General features: G+C 32.8%; 1 protein-coding gene across 4 annotated transcripts in view; it reads right to left on the reverse strand.

The window, feature by feature from the left end:
* LOC106876021 (uncharacterized) overlaps positions 1-11898 on the reverse strand; it is a 72826-nt gene that overhangs the window by 23903 nt on the left and 37025 nt on the right. For 2 of the 4 annotated variants that reach the window (XM_014924394.2, XM_014924393.2), the window contains exons 1-2: positions 9460-9542; positions 1105-1500 (exon numbers count right to left, since the gene is read on the reverse strand). In XM_014924394.2, the coding sequence (XP_014779880.1) occupies positions 1105-1500; positions 9460-9527 (464 nt within the window). In that variant the 5' untranslated portion in view covers positions 9528-9542. Of the gene's footprint in view, positions 1-1104; positions 1501-8618; positions 9213-9459; positions 9543-11898 lie in introns of those variants that run through there. The other 2 variants (XM_014924395.2, XM_052968385.1) reach the window with 2 other exon arrangements.

Below are 11898 nucleotides of genomic sequence, written 5' to 3' on the forward strand. Positions count from 1 at the left end.
ATATATATATATATATATATATATATATATATATATATATACACACACATATTTATTATAATGTATATATTATAATGCATCAAAGCCAGGTCTCTTTATTGGCGATAACAACCATTGTTTACATATGTAATGCTATAACTTTAGATTTTATAAATGATCAGATTAGCATTTTGCAAAGTTGTCTCCCTGTATATCTGGAACTGTGTGACCAACATGTAGGTAAAATATAAAGAGACCGACACAAACTTGAACGTTTAAGTTTAAAGACGAAGGAAGGAACCAACGACAGTCAGATTTGAAATCCAATATGACAGTTTGAAATTACTTGCTAATAAGTAAAATAGGTTTCTATTTTAAGATAGCTGATTTCAGCAATATCGTTTTAATACTACTTTTGAACTCTGACATTCAATGAAGTATCATTAAGTCTTGTGCATGTAGAAATAAAATATAAAAAGGAAATGGCTTATTTCCTTTTTTTATTATTTTTTTAAACCCTATGTACAGCCTACATTCTCTAAGCTCAACAATTCAATAATCACAACTCACACAATACATACTTTACACACTCATCAGACAATGCTATCTATAAAAGCTTTGACATCAAGAGCAACACTAAAATTATAAATAACAGATAAAAAAACCCTCAACATATATTTAAAGTAGACACCTCTCCACTCCCAAGCACAAAACTGCACATACCCCAGGAACAGAGCTGCATCTAGTAATGCAGTTAAAAATTTTGAGGGAAACAAAAACTCCAAAAAACTACTGAAAATACATGAGAGTGACGAAGATAATTTTTTCACATTCACTAAGTTGAAGGTGGTTATGAGAAGAATGGTGCTGCTGCATGGATATGTAATGGAAATAAGATCTGTGAAACAATTCTTGAATAATTGCTATTAAGCAGAATTAGTTGTGAACAATAGATGAGCCACCTGTGCTTTTTATTTTAAAAGAACTAAAATGCTGAAATGGAAAAGGATATTTGTAGGAAAAATTTTAAATCATTGAGATTTAGTTTTTTGTTAGAAAAAAATAATAGAAGTTAAAAAAATATATATATAATAATGGTTTCAAAAAATAAAAATCAATATTTACGGTTTTAGAGACTGGCAATCCGTTGCTGAACTGGAAAGGACTTTGCGGTAGAGTGATTTCTTCTGAGCTGAGAGCTTTGAGTTTGATGAAGTAGCACTGCTGGAATTTTGAGCTACAACCCTTCGTGGTTGAGAAGGAAGGCTTCCTCCACTAGGTTTAATTGCCAGGGATGCTTGAGCACACGTAAATGCACCAATGGCTGCAGCTGCTGCAGAGGGTGTACTACTACTTGGACTGCTATTTGCTCCACCATAAGTTGTAACATGTTGTAACCACGTACGCAAGTTTAATTTGCGCACAAGTTGCAATAATCGCAACCTGCGTTCAGATGGAGTAGGTAAATCATGGTCCCGCATCAGGATATTTTGTAAAAATTTACTGTTATACTGATGAAACCTGAAGAAGATAAAATGAAAAAGGAAAAAAACAAAAAAAATGAGAAATTGAAATATAATGATGACAACATGATCAGATGAGGAAATAACAAAATTCTTTAAGAAAATTTAGATTTTGAATTAGAAGAGGAAAATATTTTTTGCTGATCAAGTAGCTGACTTCCTATTAACTTTACAACTTTTCCCATATTCACTTCTCTGTAGTAATAGTAGAAAGATTTCAATAATTTTTGGCAAATGATTGAAAAAATAGGAAACAGCCAAGGAGTGTCAGACAAACTGCTGACTTTTGATTTCCTTTCTATTATTACTTCACCTCCATCTTTTAATCTCTCCTCTCAGAACAGATTATGACCTTCTTCCCAACCATAATTAATCTCATCCATATTCAAATATCCCAACCTAAGATCTGTGTTTGTCCCCACTTACTGCTTGACAACTGGTGTTGGTGTGTTTACATCCCCGTAACTTATTACTAAGCTTAAAAAAGAATTACTGGGGTTGATTTATTTGACTAATATTCTTCAGGATGATGCCCCAGCAAGGCCATAGTCTGATGACTGAAACAAATAAAAGAAAAACATAAGAAAATCTACAAGAATATGGACACCATTCCTTTATTTTAGACAAACTTTAACCCTTTAGCATTCATGTTACTCTATCAAATGTAATTCATCCACATTGTTCTGAATTAATCGTGCATTGTTTTGTAGCTTTGAGATTTCAATGATGTGATTGTTTATTTTTAGAATAACATTGTAATGTACGTGCGAAAGGTCGAATTCAGCTGGTTTAAATGCTAAAAAGCTTAAGTCTGTTGGCATCAGAAAGAATATCTAACTATAAATCTAGAAATATTCCTGCTTGCCAATATAGTAAAAGGAATAACAAAATAGTATGCCTCCACATGAATAAGGTAAAAGAGTGTTTTATTGAAGGTTGTTGCAAACAAACTTCACTGAGGGGAGGGGAACAACTTTCAAAAATAAAAAAATTCCATTGTAAATATTTCTTGGTGCTGTTATGCTTTCACTAATCATATTTAAAATATTTCTTATTCTACTGCAACTTTATATATTTTAGAGGTTATCAAAGGGGAAATAATTGTAGTTAATGTTTTAAGATAATTAACTACATGTGTCAGAGATATATATATATAAGAAATTTTATAACAATAGCTGTGCTTGTTAAGAAACTGAAGCTTAAATATTTCATGAGCATTTGATAAAGAAGAAAATAAGTCCTTAACTACCAAATAAACCAACTGTAAAAGTTAGTTTTAACTGCTTCTTTCTACATGTTTCAGCCTTTGGACTGCATCCATGCTGGGGCAGTTTGGAACTTATTCTATCAGTTACTTTTGCTGAATTGCTTAGCTACAGGGAATGTAAACAAACCAACACAAATTATCAAAAAGTGGAGGGGACAAACACAACACACATGCAAAACATGTATATACAATAGACTTCTACACAGTTTCCATCTATGAAATTCACTTGGAGGTATTAGTCGGTCTAGGGCTATAGAAAAAGACTTATCTATGGTGCCATGCAGTGGGACCATGCCTGTGTGTATACTAGTTGAAACTCACACTACAAACAAATGAAGGCATGAATGTGTTCTAAATATTTGTCAAATTGAATTAATTAAAATAAAATCAACTGTTTGTCAAGATTCAAGCAGATCAGCTGTATATCTAAGCAATAAATAACCTTCCCATTCCACTATAATGGTTTTAGATCACCATCATTGTTTTAACTTTGCTTTTATATACTTTTATTTTGTTAAGTCATCATGTAAATAAAATTGAAATCTCTTCAACAATGTTTTCATTTTACTGTTTTTTATTTTTTTATACCTTGACCTTTCTCCTGATTACTCATCACCTATCTTCACCTAACCCTGCCCTACTACAAAATTCTCTGGTAAACAGTACAAGTGCCTTAAAGCCATGTGAGCATTCTCACAATACTAAATAACAAAATATTCTCCCTGTAAATCGCATATAATTTCCAGTGCCAACTGAAGTTCAAAGGTCAACAGACATTAAAATAAAAAAAATGCTTGGTGAAGAATAAATTTTATCAGTTGTACAATTTATCATTAGTTATGTCATGGTTTTAGACACTAATGACATTTGAAATAGCTGGGAAATTAAAATTTTAATAAGAATTAATATTTTTTTAATTTCTGAAATGTTTTAATTACACACAAGTACTTCAAAAAAATTACAACAATGATTTTTTTTTTATTGCATACATAAGAGAGCTTAACATTTCTTTTTATTACATTTATTAAATGTGTGAAATTGTTTTGTTGTCAACGTCAAAGTGTAAACATAAAACTGAGGTTATGTATAAAAAAAATAATATTAGATGAGTGGAAGAAATCACTAGATAAAGCCTGGACTGCTGATGCTCAAAATATATTTGCTATATTATCACCCACCTTTATACTATTCATGAACCATGAGGTTATTACATTGCGTTAACAATGAAGTCTTGGTTTGAACAGATCTGGTATGCAAATATGCTGTTGAATTTAACAAAAAAAAACAAAAAAACAAAAACAAAAAAATCCTACTCTGCCTTTCCATTTTTAAATTTCATATAAACCAAATCCTAGACAGACATAAAAGCTGAATGTTAAAACGTGACAGACAAGAACAATTGGTTATTTGAAATCCATAAAGCCTTCATTAATACCAGCAGTTAGCCCAGGTTTACTAACTATATACCCTACAAAAAAGAAAACAGATTTGATGATCAAAATAATCCACTATCTGACCGAATGCAGTAGAATACTTTGAAGTTTTGGAAGATGTTTTTTGCACTTTTCTGAAACTATGAAGTTTTATGAACACTCCAAAAGCAACAAATATTCAAACAGCTGTAGATGTGTAGTTACCGAGTTGATACATCTACCAACTAGTCCTAAATAAACGAAAATACAAGCTGTTTAATTGTATGGTGTATAAATGGAAATAATTATGGAAAACAGTGTAACATCAGGTTACTTATATCATTTAATGCTGGCATAGTCAAATTTTGTGAGAAGCGGGCCACATCAGATATAACTTCTGGTGAGCTGTATTACTAAAAAATTTAAGCTAACTTTTCATTAGACATGCCATTCAAAAAGTGTGGCAGGTTGCAGTTTGTTGATGACTGATCAATGATAATGATCAAAAAGGCTGATCAGAATACTCAATTATTAAAGTTAATCGAAGCTATATTGATAACCATTACAAAGATTTGATGGGAATTATTGAAAGGAGAAAAAATCCTACATTTTTTAAAACCGTTATTTTTATGGTTACGATTAAAAGCATTAAATCTGTATTCAGGAATGGCTCTGAAAATGTCAAACTATTTCAAGTAACACTAGAAAAATGGAAGATCAATTAAAAAGCTGAGCTCAACTTTTCTTCTTTTTTTTTTTGGAAGTCTGATTGAATCAGGCATATCAACATCATGTACTACACAGTCTATATTTGTGTGGGTGTTATTTTTTATAACAAGATGTCATATCTAGAGCATTATATACAGAAAGAGAGAATGAAGACATTCACAATAACAAAATAAATATATAGTAACAGAACACGAAAATGAGTTCCAAACATCGTGAAAACACCTATAGGAAAAAAGAGCAAGATGCACATTCTGAAAACAAAGACAAGTTTGTTTTAAAGGCTGGTTTCCTGTACGCAGAACACAGAATTCCTGCAATTTGAACCTAATTTTTCTGATGAAGTTTGTTTATACAAATTGTTCAATGCCAAACATTAATGTTGTCAACATACTATCATCACATGATTTAAATTCTTATGTCACTAAACTATTTTTTTTTAATCATTATAATCAGTGAACTTACCCCTCCCCACGCTGTGGGGAAGTGTTGCCAGTAAGTACATCACAAGTTTTCCACCAAATAACGCTATCAGGAGCCCAGGTTTCTTTGAATCCAAAGAAAAAGCAACTTGATTCTTTTGACGTTTTTTAAAATTTACTGTTTTATAAAACGTGATCCGACCTCCACATACCGATAAGTTGTGTTGTAATGGTCAACGATTCATGTATTGACAGCTAATAAGCAATTAAAAATATTTCATAACTTATTATTTATTGTATTTGAATTAAATGATATTTTTTTCCTGTCACTCATTTCCGTTCATTAATTCCTCTCTCAAAATATCTTGAGAATGTATGGCACAGAGATAAATATAATTTACATAGATACTGCAGTGAGTTTATTGGAACCGAATATATATTCCGATTACCATTTAAATGTTCAAGTTATTGTTACATGGTAGACGAAGTTATCTTGCTATGATAACTTATAATACTCGTTATATCGACATCAAATATTTCCCTCTAAGATAAAACCCGACAATATGTATTATATCTGAAATACTAGGTGTCCTATAAATTCAAGAACGAAAAAAAAAGCAAATAAAAGAAATAAGTGTTTTCATTGCAAACGAAGTAACAAAACACCTGTCTGTATAGATAACATTTGGAACGAATAAATAGATATATGATCAGACCGATATGTGATAAGCAAACTAGCGAGGGTTACTTCTTTATACTATGCTTCACTGCACACACGCACACACACACACAAAACACATACATGGGTGCAACGATTATGAATTTATAAAATAAATAGGCATAGGCAAGCATAAACTGGATAAGAAAATAAAAATGCAACATTCAAATTAGCTAGTAATGAAATATAACCAATTAAATTTCGACAGAAAATCCAGGATTTGAAGAGGATATGTACATGTACGACATGTATGCATGCATAAGTTATACATTGGTGTCTTATTTACAGTATAGATGGGGATCAAAAATATACAGTACGTTCTATGTTTTTGTGAGCATATATATATATATATATATATATATAGGCATACATATAATGCACGCGCGGGCGTGGGAGAGAGAGGTGTGAACAAAGTCGTTTAGAAAAAGAAAAATTACAAAGAGAAGGATGGAAATTTCCAAGAGCAACTACGTCGAAAGCTAATGTTATTTCAGAAGTATTTATTCACAGCGCTCGTCCCACCATTCACATACACAAATAAACACAATGGACAAAAATAGGGTGGACAATTCTATACATGTTAACTAACTACTTCAAAGACAAATGAAAAAAAAAAAATAATAATAATCCGAACAAACGTACTAACCAAATGTGCGTATGTATGTGTGCCTAATAGCGAGTACTATGTGATGCATTGCACCTCAACATTCATTAGTCTATACAGAAAAGTGTGCTTTTGATTTTTTAAAACTTAATTCTATCTAATCACTGATAAGACAGGAGCATTTTTGGATTTCGATTCTAAGAGTAAAAAAGAAAAACAAACCCAATAGTAACTGCTGGTGAAACAAAAACAAGAAACTTGGCAGTAATAATAAGGGGAAAAAGTTACAGCCAAATGACAGTAAGATGGTCAGCAAAGGGTTATTTGTCTTAGGGAAAATGCCTAGCTATCATAGGCACAGATACATAACCAATTAATGAAGCTTCTACGACAGGAAGAACAAGAGTAAATTGAAACAGCTGAGAATGTGCGTGTGTGTGTTTGTTGTTCTGAACACGGAATAAAAGCACTCATTTTGTTTTTAAGCTGGATAGCAGTCGTAGTTTAGTTTAAAGAGTTACATGCATTTACCGACAGTCAAACTTTCCCCGTTCACTTATCACTCTGCCAATAATAATAATAGTTTCATACATTGGCATAATGCCGCAAATTTATAGAGAAGAGAATAACGTCGACAGCACCGACCCCTGGGCATTGGGAAAGGCAAAAATACCCGACTCCTGCAAAAAAAAAGACTGAACTCGGAACATAAGACTTAGCTAAAACACCGCATTTAACAGACGCATTCTGAGGGCGTCGGACAAAATTTCTGCGGTATTTAACAGGGTCTCTTTATATATAGAGTTCAAATGCGGACAAGTTCAGCTCGTTAATTTGTTGTTCCAGGAAAGATTTACATAAAGCATCCGAAATGAGAATGGAATTATAAAAGATTTATTGTTCCTGAACAGTTTAAAAACAAACAAACTAACAACTAGTAAATCCTAGAGTGGTAATAAAACTGCTATTTTGTTATAATGTAATAACTTGTGTATATGAAGTGTGATGAGAGGAAGATTGACAAAGATTGAAGGAAAACAAGACTACTATTGAGAGAGTAGAGAGAAGTGTTGTTTATGAGAAGGGAGTTACTACCTAAATATAGAAAGAAATCTAAGCGGTCACCCATATTTTTCTTCACCGAGTCTACAAATGATTAAATAACTGAAATTTCCGGAACATATATGACACACTCACACATATCTATTACAGAGCTGTGTGTAAATATTAGCTTTCAGAGTATGAAAAAGATTAAAATGCTTAATATATGTTACTAACTTACACGCGAATAAATAAAGATGTGTGTGTAGAGAGAGAGAAATGATAACTATACAACATAGCAAGTACAAAGACATGCACTATGTGAAAACCTAAATGAAAGACATGTAGTAGTCGCTTGAAGGAAGACCTGTTTTACAATACTCTACAGTAGGGAGATATTTGTTTTTCACTTAACCTTATGCTATTCCCTTCAAAAAGGTTCATTACAGACATGGTTTTATTAAAGTATCTACTTGTATATATTAATAGCACATACATAAAGTCTCCCATTTCCACTGTATTTTTTTAAATGTAGCCTTCGTCGACCAGTGAGGGTGTGACGTTCAGTGGGAGAAACATTACGTTCCATACACATACAGAGAAAAATAATAAATATACAAAAATGAAATAGGAAAAATTCGGAATGAAGTCTCAAACTATAATATTCGATACAAAAGTCATATCCAGTTTAACAGAGAAGCAAGGCGAAATGCCGGTAAGAGACATATGGGATCTCTTGGATCACTCACTATGATCTATCGTAAAAAAAGTAACAAACGATTCGGCATGAATAAAAATAAAAGGGAAATAAGGAGAAATAGAAAGAAAACCAGGGACAACAAATATATATATATATATATATATATATTTTTTAAAGGACCAAGGAGAGTTACGTATATAATCAAACTGGGAATAAATAAACTAACCTTGTCTGAGAAGTATGAGTCAAGAATATAACTGTGTGGTTTAATAAATATCGCCTCTTTTCTATTTTGCTCTGATAGTGTAAATAATCTGACACTGCTGGTTTGGTTGCTTTGCAGTATATCTCCTTATAGACTCTTCCAGCTGCTCATCTTGACTTGGCAAACCTTTTAGTTGCCTATCAAGTCCGACAACAGTTTAAAAAACAACAAACTATCAACAGAGAATGTTTGGTAACGCCACTACAGAATCAGAAACGATTCCTCCAGCATCGTTGCAACAGAGCTCCATTTCAGCTACATGTTATCATTATCATATTGGTGTAACTAGCGACCAGCTGACTATATTCGATGCCATGGCCAACAGGACAGTGAATATAAACCAAACACTTCCTTCCACTTTTGAAATCATCGACATACAAGCAGAATAGTTATTGAAGTCGTAGTGAGAGGAGCACCGACTGTTTCAGATACAGACGTGGTGGAGGTGGTGACACACACAAGAGTGAGGAGGAAGAGAGTGCGTTTGGTGAGGCAGTTGATGTGTTAGTAGTATGCTGTGTGTGCTATTGAATGTGTCAAAACTGTCTATTACATACGAAGCCGTAGTATGATATGGATTGTATAGATAGTACGCCTTATGAACTGCCAGGGAAATACCTTATAATAATCTCTAGTATTTTGTTAGCGTGGGCCACTCAGTGTAATTATACATATATATCACATACACACACACTATATATATATATATATATATATATATATATATATAGCGTTGGTGAGGAAGTAAATTGTTGTATATAGTAGTAGTAAGCAGCTGTAGTCTAGTTCATGCAGTACTTACTGTATGGATTTAGTTGTAATATTCGTGGACGGACTAATAAAGTTGTAGTTATTGATGTGTCGACTCATATTATCAACTGACTTCTTACATATCGGAGAAAAATACGTATAGAATGAAACAATGCAAATCCAACTATTTTTCTCATGGGCGGGACCCAACATTCATTATATGAAAGGCTGGGACGACTATATCCACAGTTATGACTGCATTGCTGCAATTTAGAGTCTTCAGGGACCAATAAATATTCCGGCTTTGTTAGTTATCCAGGATCTTTACACAGTTTTGTGTGTTTGTAATTACAATTTTGGTACCCATACACCGTCAGTCCAAATCTATCACGCTTCTGTAATCACCATTATATTTCCTGTCAGAACTATTTGTTCCTATCATCTCTTCACTTTTGTGACAAATAGTAAAACAAAAATTTCAGTAACCTTTCTGCTCAAAACAATTTGTTTATACCTGCTTTACAAGTAAACAATTAAAACACACACACATTCGATCTCTTCGAGTTATTTATTTTTGGAACTATCTGGCTGATTCATTGAAAACAAACCTTTAACTCATCCCATTTTAAACAGAACTAGCAGGCCTTCTTGCCAACCTTAACCGTACACCCACACTTCCAGCAAGGAGTGTTTTGTAGTGATTCTACGTTCTTTCAATAATGTATATATCATGTAATGGGCGAGTTCTCTCCCATACTTAAGCCGGATGTTGCGGTGCAGCATTATTCATTCAATAGTCTTTGATATACAAAATCTATTATCATTACTTCTTACGACAGTTTTATATAATGGATCAAATATATAGCCACCTCCACCACTAAAAAAAAAAAAAAAATCCAGAAGAGAACTTAACATAATCGGTGCAGCTCCTTTCAAATTTCAAATAGTAGTTATGTACGTCTGTAAAGTGACTTACAAGTATTCATCATCTCTTCAAACTACACCCTCTCGAATTTATCATACACTGACAATTACGTGGTCAGGATAAAATGCTTAAAATATATCTTACATTAAAACCAATGAAGGGTTTTTTTTTTTTATTAATTAATTTATATTAGATCTGAACGCGTGACTCGAAGGCATTTGCTTTCAAAGACACTGGGTCAATATCTTCAAACTTTAAGACTTCAGGAATACAATTTTTTAAGAAATATCGCCTGAACTACATTCGAAAAATCCGGTGACGACAAAGGCATTATTTCAGCATAACGCGGACAGATTCAAATCACTCGAAAATAAATAAATGAAGCTAGATTTGACATCAGAAGTATCACAAACTAGAGCAAAGTACTAAGCTCTCAAGAATGGTATCGTTTACAACAAGATCTTCGAGAATATTATGAGAGGAGCTTACTTTTTCTTCTTTGTGTGTATGTGAAATGCAGACATAACTGCAAGTAACGTCGAGCACTACATTACTTTCTTCGATATTTAAAGTTTTGCAGTTTCATTGCAATTTTTTTTTGTTTGTGCATTCCTTAATGTGATTAATAATTAGTCAATGCAAACTTCGACAATGGAAGCACTGACAATTTTAAAATCTCTCTCTTTCTCTTAATAAATATATTCGAAACGTCAAAGACTTTCCGTATTCCCGAGCGTCATACTAATACATCCTTTTGTTATTTACACCACCTGTCCTCGTCTGTTGTTGTTTTTTCGTATATTCTCCCATATATATATATATATATATATATATATATATATATATATATATATATATATATATATATATATATATCAGAGGCGATTCCAGGTCATTAGATTCACTCGGGCTCATCACAGATTTCGCATAAGACACATGTATAAAAGAAGGTAAGAGAAGTTATGCACACCGCAGACATATGTGCACTAATAATTTAACAATAAGACAGAAATATAGTTTTAATATGCCTTTCTCTATTTCTAAGTGAAGTTTTAAAATGAGTAAAAATAAAGCAACCGGGCAAAGGTCTTTACACACAGACGTACAGAATAACAGCAATCAAATACGACAGCGGAATGCACAACAAATGCCGCTAGTACTCTTGACAAGAGATGCCAGTTAGTCTTTTACACATGCCAGGCTCGTTCGTATTAGCCCGAGTTGCTGGATAATTTTTCGTCCCTTTAAGAATATCGTAGAACGGAAACTTTTCATAGATTGGAATTTAAATCCTAATCTCAATAGAAATTTATTGTTTCAAGAAAACATTGAATTTGAATTAGTTTTCATTTTTACGATTATAGGATAACAACGCGGACTGTAACTTCTGAGCTGGGGGTCAGGCGCCTGTGAACGATGTCGAGTGAACGTCTGCCACGAATATTTTTTGACACAGAGCACCTCTAAGACAACTGCCAGACGCCGAACGAAAATAAATGAACTGCGACCAGGCTCAAAAGGAGCTCGAGTTATTGGCTGCAATTACATACTTGAAGTCAGTGTTAG

This window comes from Octopus bimaculoides, chromosome 1 (genome assembly GCF_001194135.2).
Source record: "Octopus bimaculoides isolate UCB-OBI-ISO-001 chromosome 1, ASM119413v2, whole genome shotgun sequence".
In the NCBI taxonomy this organism is placed as follows: domain Eukaryota; kingdom Metazoa; phylum Mollusca; class Cephalopoda; order Octopoda; family Octopodidae; genus Octopus; species Octopus bimaculoides.